At 34.7% G+C, this 18,215-nt stretch overlaps 1 protein-coding gene across 4 annotated transcripts in view; it reads left to right on the forward strand.

Moving 5' to 3' along the window:
• SCFD1 (sec1 family domain containing 1) overlaps positions 1-18,215 on the forward strand; it is a 126,035-nt gene that overhangs the window by 88,634 nt on the left and 19,186 nt on the right. For all 4 annotated transcript variants that reach the window (XM_006889970.1, XM_006889968.1, XM_006889969.1 and 1 more), the window contains 3 exons: positions 8,311-8,407; positions 12,923-12,993; positions 14,615-14,694. In XM_006889970.1, coding sequence (XP_006890032.1) covers positions 8,311-8,407; positions 12,923-12,993; positions 14,615-14,694 — 248 coding nt within the window. The remainder of the gene's footprint in view (positions 1-8,310; positions 8,408-12,922; positions 12,994-14,614; positions 14,695-18,215) is intronic.

The following is an 18,215-nucleotide window of genomic DNA, read 5'->3' on the forward strand; positions in this document are numbered from 1 at the left end:
TTTCAAGAAATTGAGAAAGTATGTATATGTATTAAATCTCTGATAAAGATAACTCATTACTACATATACATAAATTATGTATATTATAAAGAAAGCAAATATATACTAATTAACAAATATACTTTCTTTCATAAAGCATATACAAAGAAGCAATAAAATTGTTCTTGAGGAAAATAACATTTTCCCTACTCTTTATCTGTGATATACATTGGAGTCTGACCTGGATTTGAATCTCAACTCTCTACTACTACTACTATGGTAACCTTGAACAAATTTATATTTCTGTGTGTCTGTTTCTACTTTTTTAAATGAGACTAATAATTCTTAGTCTGCATTGTTATTTGGAGAATTAAATAAGATGATTCAAGTTTTTATAAACATTAACTGTTCTCTGGAATCCTATAGTTCTGTAGAGACATTTAATGGACACTTTGTAACATGTTTAGGGTTGTGTACTAACTTGGATTTGAGAAAGAGTCTTGAGGTTTATGGTTTTTTAATGTTTGAAAGCCATACCTATTTTTAATACATCTGGCACAGAATTTCTAACCTACTGTGCAGGTTAGAGAATCTGTACTTCACTCTTACTACTCTTAGATGGTTCTCCATTACAGCTCATATTTGAAACTCTGGATTGCTTTAATCTTAACATCTTCAATATGCTATAATTCACATGCTGTACAATTTAGTCACTAATTCAGTAGGTTTTAGTATGTATCCAATTATACAACCTTTAACATGGTCTAATTTTAGAACATTTTCTTTACCTCAGAAAGATGCCCTGTACTCATTAGCTCTCAGACTAAGTTTCTTTAAACTGTATTCTCTAATCATCAGATGTTGAAGTATTAGTAAATAGTATACAAGAAGAACCGAATCGATCTATTATTCCTACTTTTTAATAAATCAGTTAAATATTATTCAGTTGTATATTCTGGTGTTTTATATTATTTAGTTTTGTGTTCTGATGTTAGTCTTTATGGTTAGTTTGATGCATGTTAGTGTTTTAGTTTTTCTAGTAAGTACTTGTTTCCATGATAGCATTTCACATACTAAACTTTGTTGTTGTTGTTGTTGTCATGTGCCATCAAGTCGCCTGCGACTCATAGCGACCCTATGTACAAGATTCCTAAACTCTGCTCTGTCCTGTGCCAGTCGCACTGTCTCCGACACACCCATCCGATTACCCCAGTCACTGAATTAATCCACCTCATAGGGGGCCTTCCCCTTCTGCGCTGTCCTTCCACCCAACCAAGCATGGTGTCCCTCTCCAAGGACCTGTCCCTCCTTGCAACATGTCCAAAGTATGTTAGACAGAACCTTAGAATCCTTGCCTCCAAGGAGCAGCCCGGTTTGACTCTTTCCAGGATGAATCTGTTTGTTTCCCTGGCAGTCCATGGTACCCTCAATACTCTTCTCCAGCACCACAGCTCAAAGGCATCAATTCTCCTTCTATCCTCCTTAGTCATTGTCCAACTCTCTGATGCATAACAAGTGATAGCAAAGACCATGGCCTGTATCAGACACACCTTAGTCTCCAGAGAGACACCATTGCTCTTTAGTACTTTGGAGAGGTCCCTAACAGCAGACTTTCCCATGGCAATTCCCATGGCCATACGTCTTTTAATTTCCTGGCTGCTGGTGCTGAGAGTGTTGACTGTGGAGCCAAGCAAACTGAAGCTGTGAAAAATACCAGTCTCTTTAATGTATATTAAATTATTAAAGACTTGATTCTTCACAATTTTTACATATAGTTTATTCATCTAATTTCATGACTTTAAAGATGATTACTGATCCTAAATAGGCCCTATTCTTAGAAATCCAATAAACATTTTATCAAGTACTTGTTATCCACCAAATGCTATTAGATTGCTTAATGTTAGGTGATTATAAGATATTCTAGGTAATTTACATATTATCATCCTTCTAAAACTCTAAACAAATAAATGTAATACAATTTGATCACTATTATACACAGGAATATAAAGTGCTGTTGTGTTATCGCTGTTGTTTATCTTCGAGTCAGAATTGACCCATAGCTGATTCTCCAGTGGTTTTTCAGAGACTGTATGTAAATTGCAAGGAAGGAGATTGTTCATCTATCTCCTGCAGAACAGCTCGTAGATTTTGCCTTTGGGATTGCACTGCAGTTCTGATCACTAGGCCACCAGAGTTGTGGTACACAGATAAACTAGTAATAAGTTTTTCTAGCCAATTAGAAAATAGGCACAGGGATAAAAAGCTGAGAATAGAAGCTGAAAAGGTGATAAGGAAGTCACAAATATGAGATTCCAGCTTGACCTTGAATATTGAATAGAATGCATAGGATAGATGATGAGGAAGAATATTTTTTAAAAATACTTAAGAGAATAGCCTGAGCCTAAGCTCAGGAGGCCACCACTCATCTGACAGTTTGTCTTGCTGTGGTAACTTGCATATTGCTATGATGCTTGAAATGATACAACTAGTATTTCAAATACCAGCAGTTTCCCTCAGTGCGCAGGTTTCAACAGAGTTTCCAAATTAAGACTAGGAAGCAGGCCTGACCATCCTTTTCTAAAGTAAAGTTTTCCTATGCCCAGGAAACTCCTGTTACAGTGGAATTTGGTCTGATACAGAGCAGAAAGGCGAGGCCTTAAGGTAGAAGGCACTTTACATACTACAGGGGAAGAGCTGGCTCCTCAAAATAGAATCTGTCTTAATGTTGTGATGGAGTAAAGCTTTCATCCAGTGAAGAGCTATCATTTGTTCATGTGGCTTGACTCAAAGTGGGAAATTTACTTCCTCAGTTTTGTAAACATCCGTTAATAATTGGAACAAAGAATGTACAAAGTATGAGTCTAGGGAAATAAAAAGTTACCAGAAATAACATAGTATACATAAAGATCCATATCTTAGGCATAAGTAGCCTGAAATGGACTGCTGTTGACCATTTTTAATCAGATAGTCATAGATCTGCTATGCTGGAAATTACAAGTTGAAGAGGAATGGTGTCACAATCACTGTCAAAAAGACCATTTCAAGATCTATCTTGAAGTACAATGCTGTTGATGATATGATGATGATAATATACATTCCCAGTGGAAGACTGGTTAATACAACTATTAGGCAGATATATCCACCAAACACGGAAGCCAAAGATGAATAAATTTAGGATTTCTGTTAACGTGTACAGTCTGAAGTTGGTTAAACATGCAACTGAGATGCATCAATAATAACCATCAATAATAACTGAGGATTAGAATGCAAAAGTTTGAAATAAATATGTATCTATTTAGCAACTATACATATATTCTCACCAGATGGAATACACAGGAATAAAATTAACTATATCTGTGGAAAGACAATGTCAAAGACCACTATCATCAGTTAAAATAAAGTCGGGAGATGACTATGGAATAGACCATTAGTTGCTCTTATGCCAATTTCAGGTTGACCTGAAAAAAATTAAAACAAGTCTATAAAAGCCAAAATACAGCTTTGAATTTATTCTACTTGAATTTAAAAACCATTGTAAGAATAGATTTGATGCACTAAATACTCAAAACTGAAACCCAAATGAATTGTGGGAGGACATCATCCATGAAGCGTCATTAAAATGATGGGGGGGGATGGGGGGAAGACCAAAAGTAATGTCAGAAGTGACTGAAACTTTCTTTGGACTATGCAGTTGATATGTACTGTGAAGCTGGGAGTGACCCGTAGTACATCTTCCAGCAGGTTTACAGAAGTTTGCACAGGTGGAGATTTCCCATATTTCTCCTATGAAGCAGCTGGTGGGTCTGAACTACGTGACTTTGATTAGCAGTGCATATCTTTGCCATTAAGCTACCAGAGCTACATAACCAGCATAGAGATGTTAAAATGAAACGAGGAAATGAAGTAAGAGACTTGACCAGAAAATTTCAAATGGCATCTCAAGTAAACAAAACAAAGTATTAGGCGAAAATAGGCAAGAGTTGGAGTTAGAAAACAAAAAGGGAAGAACACTGTCAAGCTGCAGAACAAAGTCAAACCTTGAGTTGTAATACTGAAAGATACTATGGCAAATAATCTTGAATGCTGCAAGAAACATCAAAAGAAGATGGCAGAAATACATTTATACAATCACTGTACCACAAAAAAAAGTGGTTAACACTGAACCATTTGAAGAAGTAGCATCAAGAATCAGTGGTATGCAACTATAATCCCAGAGGCACACGGTTCGAATCCACCAGATGCTCTGCCGGGGAAGGAGGGACAATCTCCTCCTATACCAGTCAGATCTGATTTGACGGTACACTCACACAAAAATAATAATAAAAATAAAAAAAAATCAGTGGTACTGAAGGAAAAAAATATGTAGCTTTCATTGAAGGCATTGTTAGAAAATAGGGCTCCAGAAATTGACCAACTGAATTATTTTAGCAGGTGGGTGAAGCCCTGATGTGCCCACTTATCTTTGCCAAGTACTTAGAAGACAGCTGTCTGGCTAACCTACAAGGAGAGATCTATTTTGTGCCCATTTAAAAAAAAACTTATCCTTATAATATGAAACAATATCATTACTACCACAGGCAAGTACAATCTTCATGAAGATGTTTCAAAAACAGCTGGAGCAATACATGGATATAGAATTGCCAGGAATTCAAGCTGGTATCATTCACAGTATTGGAACAAGGGATATTACTGCTGATGACAGATGGATCTTGGCTCAAAACAGAAAATATCAGAAAGATGTTTTCTTGTGTTTGACTATTGCAAAGGCATACAACTGTGTGGATCATAAAAAAAATATAGACAGCATTGATAAAAATAGGAATTTCAAAAACAATTATGAATGTGCAGGATCTGCACATCAACCAAGAAGCAGTCTCTTGAATAGAACAAGGGATACTCCTTGGTTTAAAATCAGCAATGTGTGTGTCAGAGTTGTAAATTTTTTTGCATTATTTAATATGTATACTGAGCCAAGAAGCTGGACTATATGAAGGAGAATGTAGCGTTAGGATTGGAGGAAGATTTGATATGTCAGTGGCACAGCATTGCTTATAGAAAGCACTACCTGAATTGTTTACTGATTAAACTCAATTTGCATTATACCCCAATATAAAAAGGTCAAAATCTTTACAACTAGAACAGTAATGAAAACTTTGATGAAAATGAGAAAAGATCAGATTGTTGAGAACTTCATTTTACTAGTATCCAGTCAATATCCATTGGCAATAAACAAATCTGCTGCCAACTACCTCTTTAAAGTGATCGATTCTGTTTAGAGATTATACCTGACTCAAGCATGACTTTTTCAGTTTCTTCATGTACATGTGAAAGTTGGGCAATGAATAAAGAAGAACTGATGCTTTTGAAGTGTGTTAGCAAAGATATAAAATTATACTTTGGACTCCCAAAGTAACAAATCTGTCTTGGAGGAAGTACAACAAGTGTACCTCAGAAGCCATGATAGTGAACTTTTGTCTCATATACTTGGGCATATCATATCAGGAGGGCCAAGTTCCTTGAGAAGGCCATCATACTTGAAAAAGTAGAGGGTGCACAAACAAAAAAAAGAGCTCTATAACAATGGGCTTAATCACAGCAGAGATTGTAAAGATGGTGCAGGAGTGGGTAGATTGTACATAGGGTCACCATGTGTTGGAGCTGACGCTGGCACCTAACAATGACAAGCCAGAGGATTAAAGGCAGACACCATGTTTCATGAACACATAATTACTAGATCTGAGTTGCGGTGTGCCTTCGAATCAGTGATGCTCCAGTGGGGTTTCAGAGGCAGTAAGAGGAGGAGTTTGTCCATCCTCCTCCCAATTTAATGTGAGTAGTGGAAACTGAAAATAGTGAATAATGGTAAAACCGAAGGCTGATTCAGTGGCCTTTGAAGAGCCCAAAAGTTCTTTCTATCTTCCTTTCATTCTCTAGGTTCAATCTGCACATAGTCTTTTCCAGTTCATATTAACAATTCTGCTCCCATCATTTTACTTCTCTAGAAGTTATCTTTGATTTCCTTGCCTAGGATGCTTCCTATGTACGGGGTCTGGTTGCCTGCTAAATATCTCTTCTCTTCTATCCCATCCATTATTGTGCTTTCTTTCCAGCAATCTTCCTTATGTTTCTTTTGTTCCTTTTTAGTGAAACTTTTTATTCTTAAAACTTTACATCTGATTTCTTTTACTAAAGTAGCTGTATATGGATTAGTTAATGGGAAGTAAATAATATTAAAATCTTGAGTATTTTATAATTGGGACAACTATCACTGAAGTTTTATTATACTTTTCTCAAGATTACACTGATTAGAAAATTATATAGAAAAAACCCTCCAGACTATATTGTTTACTGAAAGCAAAGATGAGATGATTATGTGTACTATTATTCTACTTGTTTTAGAAAGGAGAGACTAGAATATAGACTTTGTTTATTTCTGCATGAAGACCCTCTGAAAAAAACAGAATAAATAATATAAAAACAGGTAGAAATGGTGTGGAAAAGGAAGGGGTGAGAAAGGACCTTTTTATATTGTTTTGAGCTCTTAAAGTTTCATCTGTTTAAAACTCAGGCCTGCAGGGGAGTAAGAGGAGGGAGCTATCCTTGACTTCCTCCTGTATTCTACCATCCTGATTTCTCCACCCTCACTGGGCCTTGATGTATAAAAGTACTTTAGCTGAAATGAACTTACTATCAGTTGATGTCCCCAAACCACTTTCAAAACTCAGTTTAAAAAGTTCATTACTTCCTCTTCTATGTTGTTGTTATGTGCCATCGAGTCGTTTGCGACTCATAGCGACCCTATGTACAACAGCCCTAAACCCTGCTCTATCCTGTGCCAATCGCACTGCCTCTGACACACCCATCCCGTTTACCCCAGTCACTGAATCAATCCATCTCATAGAGGGTCTTCCCCTCTTGTGCCGTCCCTCCACCCTACCAAGCATGATGTCCCTCTCCAAGGACCTGTCCCTCCTTACAACATGCCCAAAGTATGTCAGACAAAGCCCCAGAATCCTTGCCTCCAAGGAGTTGCTTGGTTTAATCCTCTCCAGGATGAATCTGTTTGTTTTCTTGGCAGTCCATGGTACATTCAATACTCTTCTTCAGCACCACAGCTCAAAGGCATCAATTCTCCTTCTGTCCTCCCTGGTCATTGTCCAACTCTCTGAAAACCCTATGTACAACAGAACACACATACACTAACAGAAAGGGCATGGAACATGGAATGTGAGAACCATGAATGTAGGAAAATTAGAAATTGTTAAGAAAGAAATGGAATGCATAAATATTGACATATTAGGCATTGGAGAGATGAGATGGACTGGCATGGGGTATTTTGAGTCAGATGATCATATGATATATTACTCCGGAGATGAAAAGATGAGGGAAAATGGGGTTGCCTTCATAGTAAAAAAAGTAATTTCTAGATCCATCTTGAAGTACAACATCATGAGTGATAGAATTATATCTTTATGCTTACAAGGAAGTCCAGTGAATACCACTATCATTCAGATCCTCTTCTATAGTTGCTTTATTATTTCATTCTGTTGACTTAGTATGTATTTTATATACTTATTTATCCTTTGGTATTACTTCTTAAGTATTCTAATTTCTTTTCTAAATGGTTTCTGTTCTCATTCAGGTTGTAAGTGCCTAAAATAGAAAACATGGTCACTTCTGTCCTTTTTATTCTCTAAAGCATAATTTAATAGCCATTTGATAATGATCATTTTTATTTACTTGAGAGAATCCTAATTTGTCAACTTTAGTTGGACTATTATAATCAACAAAAACTTAAAAGGTGTCATTTAGAGAAAATAGATTTCACTGCATTTTCTTTTTTTTTTCATTTTCAATATCTAATAACTCAACATATTCGAAACATTAATGAGAAAAACTAGCTTTCTAAAAATAATCATAGAAAAGAATGCAAGTAGTGAAGCTTTTTGTCTAATTTAAGTGGAAATATGTGAACTTGTACACGAAAAGACTAAGCATAGTAGCATAATCTGTGATGTTCATTCATGTGGAACCAATGTTTTGTTTGATTTTTACCTTTCTGAGTCATGATCAACCCGATAGAACCTAAGAACAAATATAAGTCTGAATTTATCTATAAAATCTGGCTATCTGGTCAGTAAAGTAGTACATAATATTTTATTCTATACTAAATATACAATAAAATGTAAGTAATTTTAAAATAAGTTTTGTTAGGAAATGAACATTGCTTTAGAACTGATGATAGAATAGACTGTAGAACCTTATAAGCAAAAGACATTTACTATATTTTCATTGCTGTTGTATCCTAATCAAATATTTATTTTGGAACAGGCAAGAAAACTAGATGTATATTTTGAATATGAAGAAAAAATAATGAGCAAGACAACTCTAGACAAATCTCTTCTGGATATAATTTCAGACCCTGATGGTATGTACCTTAAATTAGAGTTTAGTCTAAGTTTCACACCTGGTGAATCCAGCATTTTCAATTGGAGTAAAATCTGGATAGAATTATCTTTCTAGCAGTTGGAAAACAACTTTTCTTTAAAAAATATATCTAGTATAAATTCTGTTAGAAATGTTTATAGAGAACTCAGTTTTCCAAGGAACTCAGTTATCTGTTTATTGTATGTTTATTGATCTAAATATTTGTGTATTAAGACAATATAACTATTTGTGCATAAAAATATAACTGTTGCTTTCAATGAGAATCACGGAATGTACAGTGTTTTAGCCTCTAAGATTCACTAAACTTTAGAGTTGTTCACCAGTTTGGAATAGATTTCCATTAACATTTCATTTTTCCAAAATAAATGAGTAGTCTCAAAATCCATTTTGTATCTAAACTACTCAGCTGAATTGTGAGAGTTATGAATTAGTTTTAATATGAATTTTATATTTTATTCATAACTGGAAGTTAACAAAGTCTAGATTATATTGTTATTAAAGGTTTCATTCATGATTTCTGAAAATTCTTATGTATTTTTAAAAGCTGTATTTGATATAGTAGCATTTTGAAAATGTAGCCATGAAAAGGGTAATCTGTAATTCTGTCTCTTCAGAACTGCTTTTTGTTACATACAGTAAGTTTTAAGTAAAGTCAAAGCAAATACTTACATGTTGATTAAAAGATCAGAGCTTTTCATTTTCCTTTCTTCTACCTTTGTTAAGCAATTGAGTCCTAAAGACATTAGGTGGGATGAACCAAGTGCCAGTCTGGGTTCCCCCTGGCAAAGAACGGGTTGTTGGAACCTGAGTAAGTGAGGGAGAAGGCAGATTAGTAATGGTGGTATGAGGTGTAAAATTCAAGAAAGGTACCGAGTTCCCACATTAGGACCAAACCAGCAAGGATTGTAAGAGTCCAAGCAGTTTGAAAAGGTGGCCTTACTCAGAGGCAAGCCACTGTGGACCTATGTGGGTTGGGTCTATTTTAAAGAATCAGAGCTCAAAAGCAATGAAGAGCAAAAAGGTTCTCTGAACTATATGTAAAACTTTTTAAAAATATATCAAATTGTTCTTTATCATTGATCGAGTTGTATCCCCCAAAAAATATATGTATGTTATGTGGAAACAATGTAATGATGCCTTATGATCTGATAAGCCACATAGTTGTGAGAAGATTAAGGGTGGAATGCAGTACTGATCACAGCCCTGTTAGAAGTATGTGGCCTCTAACACTTTTTTTCTCCCTATAACACTTTTTATCTCACAAGACATATAAGGGAGGAAAGCAAGCTGAGGAAGGGTAACACAGTATTACCAAGAAATAATCATCAGAAGTGGGGTACATCCTTTTGGGCCCTGGCCTCTACACAGAGAAAGGTGAAATATGTTGAGACCTTCAAAGAAGACTTGGCCTACAAATGTTGAATGAAACTGACAAGGTGTGAGAGGGGCTTTCCCTTAGAATTGGCACCTTAATGTCAAACTTCCAGCCTCCTAAACTTTAAGTGAAAAAGTTTCTCTTTGTTTAATCCACCTACTTAAAATATTTTTGTAGTAGCAGTACTAGTTAACTAACACCATGAAGGAACTTTAAAATGCAGGAAGAGTATTAGAAGAGGTTCCAGACTGGATACAAACCCTTGAATGCTCACAGTTGTAAAAGATGCATGTGTATAATTTCCATTTGGCTCCCTGCTACTGAACGTCATTGTTCACATCAGGAGGCACTCAAGCCCTTACCATCACTTGACTCATAAAATATTAGCTGAATTGGGTATTTATTAATACATAAAATAAGTAAGTGTGTTTCTCTTTGAAAAACAGTGAAGACTGTTCCTTCTCTAAGCACAAGAAATGCCAGCTATTAGAAAAGGCTAGGCTAGAGGATAAGAATATAGAAAACAGTAACAGGGACTCAACTGAAAAAGGGAAAAAATCCTCCTGCCATAAGATCAATTCCAACTCAGCAAATCCTGAAGGACAGAGTAGAACTTCCCCTTAGGGTTTCAGAGACTTTACAGGAACAGACTACCCTATCTTTCACCCTCAGAGCAACTGCTGGTATTTCAGGTAGCAACAAAATGCCTTAACCACAGTACCAGCAAAGATCCTTTAGATCTTTCAGAGTCCTTTTGAAACCCAGAGAAAAGGGACCGTTCCTCTTGTATCTTAGGAGCTGTTCCACAAGAGTGGGAGGAACCCTATTGCTCTTTTTTTCTTTTGTTCTCTAGCTGCTTGGTTACTGTTTCTCCCAAAAGGATAATAGTTACTGTAGTGAAACATGTATGTGCACAGAAAAACCTTTAAGTACCATCAAAGGAGAGCAGTTGTGCCAGTGTGATATTGGCAAGGAGTAGACACAAGTAATAAAAAGTCAAGAGAGCCCAGAAAGAGACCCATAAATATGGCCAACTGATTTTTCTCCTTACCTGCTTTTTTTCCAATGAAAACAGTCTTTTGAATAAAATTATGCGAGAGCAATTGAACATACATAGGTGGTGGGGAGAACCTTGACTTAAACCTCATACCTTATACAAAAAATTAAGAACTTTTAAGAGGAAAACATTTTGGGACGTAAGGCTAGATAAAGAATTCATAGACGTGACACCAAAAATCTGATCAATAAAAGAAAAAAGATGAGTAAATTGGATTTAAACACAGTTTTAAACTTTTGCTCAGCACAAGGTCCAATTAAGAGGATGAAAAGAGAAGCAATTAACTGGGAGAAAATATTTGCAGATGGCTTATCTGAAAGGACACTTATTTAGAACATACAAAGTTCTTCAAAACACAACTAAAAAAAAAATTAAAATGTGCAAAAACCTGAAGAGACCATTCACCAAAGAGGATAGACAGATGGCAAGTAAGCAGTTAAAAATATTTTTGTTATCCTTAGCCATTAGAGACATGCAAACTATAATCACCGTGAGATACTGCTTACACACATACTAACAGCTAACACTAAAAATATCGACAATACCAAATGCTGGGGAGAAACTGGAGTTCCTATGTAACAACCAGTGGGATGTGGACAGTGTAGCAGTTTTCTTATGAAACCAAAACATATTTGAATTTGTACTCCTGGGCATTATCCTACAGAAATTAAAATAGATGTAACCTGTATATTTAAAAAGTTGGGTATAAATGTTCATGGCTGCTTTATTTGGAATAGCTAAGAGTTGTAACAAATGTCCATCAATGGATGAATAAACTGCAGCATATCCATTACCTGGCATGCTATTCAACATTAAAAAGGAATGAACGTGAAGCAACTTAGATGAATATCAAGAGAAATTTTGCTGAGTAAAAAGAGCCAACTTCAGAAGGTTACATGTGTGTTTGGTTTCATAAGTAATCTGTTTGGTTAGTGATGGGGATTTCTAGTCAGAGAGTCCCATATGATAGACTGGAGCTACTCCATAGGGTTCTCTTATTTGCAATCATTAAGGATGCAAAAGAACTGTTGGATGGGTTTGAATCACCAGTCTTTCATTCATATATGAATGTTTGATCATTGACACCACCAGTGCTTGTTGAAGCCATTAGTAGTAAAGAGCTCAAGTCTCTCATTGCAGGCAAAAAACTTTAGCCTTACCATTTCTGGCAAACTTTGTACAATATAACTATGCTTATTTTAATATAAAAGAATGGTTTTTCCATATACCTCAGTAATATTGGGGAGCTCTGGTGGTGTTGTAGGGAGATGCTCTACTAACTCACAGGCTTCTTTTCTATCATTTGAGTCCACCAGTGGCTCTGAGCAAGAAAGATGGGAAATCTCCCTTGTAATTTACAGCCTCAGAAATCCTATGGAAGGGCAGCTAAAGTTCTCATTTAGTTCAGTTCTGGCTTAACAGCAGTGAGATTGCTTATGTTGGGATTTTTTTTTCTTTTTTGACGTCTCAGATTAAATTTATTCCAAAGTGTTAAATCTTGTGGGTGGCTATTGTGAGTGGTATTGTTTTTCTTCTTTTTCAGAGTTCTCTTTGTTAATGTAGAGGAATCTGGTAGATTTTTGCATGTTAGTTTTTGTACCCTTGGCACTTTGCTGAATCAGTGAATTAGCTCCAGTAGTTCTGCATCCTTCTAGTTTTTATTTTTTTCCTTTTTAAATTTATATCCAAAGTGTCAATCTCAACCTGACAAATTGTTTGGAAGATAGAATGAAGATGCTACTATAATTCCACCCCTCTCTTTCTGCATCATTTACTCCTCCACCCCCAATACTTGCATTTGTATGGTTGTAACAAGCTCATGAAGGTGGCACAGGATGAGCAATATTTTGTTCTGGTATGCGTGCAGTTGCCAGGAATCGGAGCCAGACTGATTGCAACTAACAACAGCATGCCTGTAATCGTAAATTTTAAATCCTTTGAATAAAAAAAAAAATAATTATCTTGTCAACTACTGTATGCCCTGGTGTTTATATACTTAGAAATGTCTAATATATAAGAAGAATTGTGAAAGTGGTTTTAAAAATCTGTTTTCCACTATATAGCAGGCACACCGGAAGATAAAATGAGGTTGTTTCTTATCTATTACATAAGCACACAGCAGCCACCTTCTGAGGTATGTCTTCTATATTCAGCTACTTGAGGAGGGAATGCTTGTTGGCAGAGTACATGCTACAGTTAAAATTTCAAAAATGGCCAAATAACTGCCTCAAATCTTCTTTAAAAGAAAAGCAATTTGTTAATCCTTGTTCTATTACTGCTAAGTTTTATAGTATTATTTGTCACCAGGGAAACTGTATGCTCATGAAATATCTGACTACTTTTAGATTGTTGGCATATAAGCCAAATTCAAGTCAGAATTCTTATTTCTGAAAAATGACTGTTGTTAAGCTAATAGGTTTACTTTTTTGAAAGGTCATTCTTGTTTATGTTAGAGTCACTAGTATTTCCCTTCTAAAGACTGTATCTTTAACTGATGGTAAAAAATGGACAGTTATTTATAGATCTTTGAAAACTAATGTCCAGTATAGGGGAATACTTTGGAGGAAAATTTTATCATATAAAAATTTATAAAAAATTTTACTGTCATTTAATAAGGCTAAACCTCAGAGTAATATATGTTACATGTAGATTCATTAAAAGTTGGAATCATGTAGATACTTTTAGTACAAGAGTAAAATTCTAAGAATGATTAGAAAATAATTCATTTTTAAGCATGTGTCGATAATTGACTTAAAGAAAAGCAGCATGTTAGACTTTGCGGTTGACTTATTCTGTTATCTTTGTATAGCTAACTATATAGTTTTGCAACCTTGTTTCATATGTGATAGACATCTATTGGTTACAGATCTTTGACATGTTAAAACCTCAAACAAAATACATTATTTGCTTTATGCTTTAAGGCAGTGCTTTTTACCCTAGGAATACCTTCTCCTGACTTTCAACCCTGTAAGAAAACGATTTTGTTTTCAGAGATCTTTCTGACTTACCTGTATTTTAGTGGCCGCTACTAGTCTGTTTATAATATTCACCTAAGAATATATTATTTTAATTTACAATTTTCTTAATCTATTTGTTTTTGGTAAAGATCATGTTTTTAATAATTTTAAGTGACCAAGTAAGGGTCTAAAGCAAATATTATTACTGATATCAAATAAAAATCTCTAGAGCATTGTGAGCTTAGAAATTCCTTCCTTTAGAATTGTTAAATTTAACTAGACTAACTTATCAGGAAATAAAACAAAAAAAAAGTAATTTCAAAAGTATGGACATCTGCTTCTCATTTGAAGTATCTGGACCCGATCCCCACCAACTCCAAAAAAACCCCAAATATAAAATAAGAAATCTGAATCTGCATTTCCTCTCATTTGATGTCATATCCTTTATTTCATAAAAGTGTGACTATCTCATATTTTTAATACACTTGTAGTTGTGAAATAGTTTGTCAAACCAAATCTTTCATCTTGTGTTTATCCACAGAAAAACAACATAGTTCGATAATGAAGGAAAAGGGACTGTTAGACTTACTGAGGGATGGCAAAGTATTGGTGAATTACTTAGTAGACTGTCAAAGTCATTTTCATTAGAAATGATTTTTTTTCCTTTGGTGCTCATGAGGCAACTCACTTAGGTCATGACTCCACTGTACTTGAGTGCCTAGAATTTAAACTCAAATGAAATAAAATGGTCTTCTCATTAATGAAAGTAATTTTTTTTTCTTTTTTTCCTTATTGCAGGCTGATTTGGAACAATATAAAAAAGCTTTGACTGATGCAGGATGTAACCTTGATCCTTTACAATATATCAAACAGTGGAAGTAAGTTTTATTTTCCTCTTTATTTCATGTCCTCTTTAACATAATGAATTATATTCCTAAGTAAATGAAAATGCTTCTAAGAAAATGGAACAATCCTTGGTGTTTTTAATCCAGTGGCATAAATATTTCCTTACCTGACCCAGGTTGTTAATAAAGTTGTTAAAATTATGTAAGACAATGATGCTTTGCTTCCCTGAAGACACTATTTTCTCTAGTGATAAGATGAGAAAGGCAAAGACAAAAATATTTTAGAAAAAAAAAAACTGAGCAAAATTAAATTTCCTTAGTAATGCATTTAATTAGAAATGCAGATTAACATAATGCAAAGCTCTAGGAAATATTGTGCCAAAATTACAGGAAAATTAATTTATAAATTCAGATTAGTCAGACTATAAATTAATATGTTTCCTTAGATAATATTAAAATATTTGAAAGGAAACCTCTGAGCTAGTACTTGAACTTTTAAGAATTGATCCCAGAAAAATCACTGAAATTGTGTAGTCTTAGAAGCATTTTAATTATGGAATTTTGAAAACCAAACTAAATGCCAAGCTATAGGATTGATTAATTATGTCATTTCTATAGATAGAATGCAAGTGAATCATTATAAATCCTGTATATAGAAGACTACTTAATGAGATCAGGAAGTACTGATATATTGTTAAATGAAAAAATTACAATATTATGATTTGTATATTAAATATGTTCATAGTCTCAGAAATTCTTCTAGGTACTCAGAATCCAACAGTAGGAACTTGGAAAGTAATGCTCCTACTCTTAATTGTTTTATTTACTTTTGTGCTGACAATACAAAGTCAACAAATAAGCACATGAAGCAGCAAAATAGAAAAAAACAGTGATACAGTGGTAACTTTTTGAAGAGTTAGTTATATCTAAATTTATTAAGGAGATCATGGAAAGCCTTTGGATTGTTGACAGTTGAACCAACATTTAGGTGACATTTTTTATAATCTGTTCTGTTTTTATGATGTCCATTTTGTTTTTGTTTGTGTGTATGTACACATGCTTAAATATAATCATTATGTACATATACTTTCTGTTATATACTCTTGCATCAACTACAACTCAGTGACTTTATGAACCATAGCTCTTAAACCCTGGCCTATCCTGTGCCAGCCTCACTGTCTTCAACACATTTGCCCCTGTTGATTGTCACAGTCACTGTGTCAGTCCATCTCATCTGGAGTCTTCCTCATCTCACTGACCCTCCATCTTGCCAAGTATGACATTCTTCTCCAAGGACGAGTTCTTTTGGTTATGTGCCCAAAGTATGTGAGATAGCGTTTCAAAATCCTTGCCTCCTGGGACGAAGCTACACTGCAATCCCAGAGGTATACTGTTTGAATCCACCAGATGCTCTGCTGGATCTCCTCCTGTACCAGTCAAATCCGATTTGATGGTACATGCACAAAAAATAATAAAAACTTTAAAAAAAAATCCTTGCCTCTAAGGAGCAACCTAGTTTCACACTCTCCAGGATAAACATGTTTATTCTCTTGGGCAGCCCATGGTATGTTTGATGCCCTTCTAGAGTACCACAACTCAGAGGCATTGACTCTTCTTCTCTAATCTTTAGTCATTGTACAGCTCTCAGCTCCTTTATAAATATAAATATATATATATATATATACATACACACACACACACACATAGATAGAGAGAGAGAGCGCACTAGCGCGCACAACCGAGAAGACCATGGCCTGGATTAGATGCACCTTAGTCTCTAGACTGACATCATTGCTCTTTAACACTCTTGAGAGATTCCTGACAGCTGCGGAAATGACATTTTCTTAATTGTGCTTTTGAGAGTTAATTACAAGTGTAAGAGTTTCTTTCCATTTGGTTCTTTAGTTCTCAAATTTTATATAGTGAATATTACATTAAAAATGTATTTCAGATAAAAACAACTTTAAAGAATAGAATAATGAATATGCTTCTGATTTAATTTGTGTGAAAAATGCACATTTTAAAGAGTTTTTCTAAAAAAAAATTAAAAAGTAATTTTTTACCAAATAGTGGTTATCTGAGTGGCAAGCTCATTAGTGCTTTTTATTCTCTATATTTTTGGGTTTTACAGATTTCCATTCATATGATAGTTATTGTCATAAAAAAGTGCAAAATAAAATTTAGTTTTCAGTTTCTCTTTTATAGCAATCTTTTCCTGTTTAAATAGTATATACTTTTGGAATTCTGATGGCATGGTCTGTAAGGAGTTGCACTCCTAACACAAAGGTCGCCCCTCTCTGGCAGGTCAAATCAACCAGTGGTTCCACTGGAAAAAAGATTTGTAGTTTGTAGTTTTCTCCTGTGAGATTTAAAGACTCAAAACCCAATGAGGGATTAGTTAGGAATCTGTTCCTACTCAAGAGCAGTGAATTGTTGAGTTATTGTACAATTTACACGTAGTGTGGCATTGTTGGTGTCAATATAAAATCCCTGGGTGGCTCAGACAATTAATGTGCTTGACTCCTAACTGAAAGGTCCATAGTTGGAATTCACCAAAGGAATTTAAGAAAGCCATAGTGATCCACTTCCAGAAACCTGGCCCCTGAAAGCCCTCTGAAGCATAGCTCTACCCTAGATAGATTACTATGTATCACATTTAACTAAGTAGCAACTGATTTAGAGGGGTGATATTCTTGGAAATAATTTCATATAGTTGCTGATTTTATAATTATGATTTGTAACAATTTTTTTCTAATTTTAAGAATTATAACAATTTATTAAAGGAAAGTTAGAAAACTCAGGAAGGCATGAAAAAATAAACATTTACCTATAATCTCAGCATCCAGAGATTACAAGTAAATATCAGCTTATATCCTTGTATTTTGAATACCATATTTCTAAAAAGTGAGAATTATTACAGGTTTTATTTTCTGTTTTTTCCATTAACTTTTATCATAATACTCTCATTAACTTTTAAATATTTTATTGGTAATATTTATTTTACCTTTATTTATTTAGATATAATTTTTCTAGTGGGGAAAAAGTGAATGTTAAGAGACATCATTGCAGTCCAATGCAATAGTCCAGTTCTCACCCCTCTGCTCCTACCCTCCCCCCCCTTCGATTCTCATACACATTAGTTACCTTTTTATTTCTACAATAATGGTTATATACTGTATTTGTCCTAATGGGACTGAGTTAGTTCTCTTAGCATAATGATCTCCAGTTCCTCCCAAGTTAGGTAATGATTTTTAAATCTTTACTCCTGTATGCTACATAGTATTCCAATGTGTGAATATACCATAATTTCTCAATCATTTGGTTGCGGTTGGACATTTGGGCTTTTTTCATGTTCTTGCAATTGGTAACAACACTGCTATGAACATTGGTTTACAAATCTCCTTTTGTGTCTCATTTCTGATTTTCTTGGGGTATGTTCCAAGCAGTGGAAGAGCTGCGTCATATGGAATATCTATGTTCAACTTTTTGAAGAAATGCCAAACTGCTTTCCAGAGCGGTTGTACTGTTTTACAATCCACCAACAGTGTATAATA

The sequence above is a fragment of the Elephantulus edwardii genome, unplaced genomic scaffold (assembly GCF_000299155.1).
Source record: "Elephantulus edwardii isolate Elephantulus edwardi_28Jun2011 unplaced genomic scaffold, EleEdw1.0 scaffold00084, whole genome shotgun sequence".
Classification (NCBI taxonomy): Eukaryota; Metazoa; Chordata; class Mammalia; order Macroscelidea; family Macroscelididae; genus Elephantulus; species Elephantulus edwardii.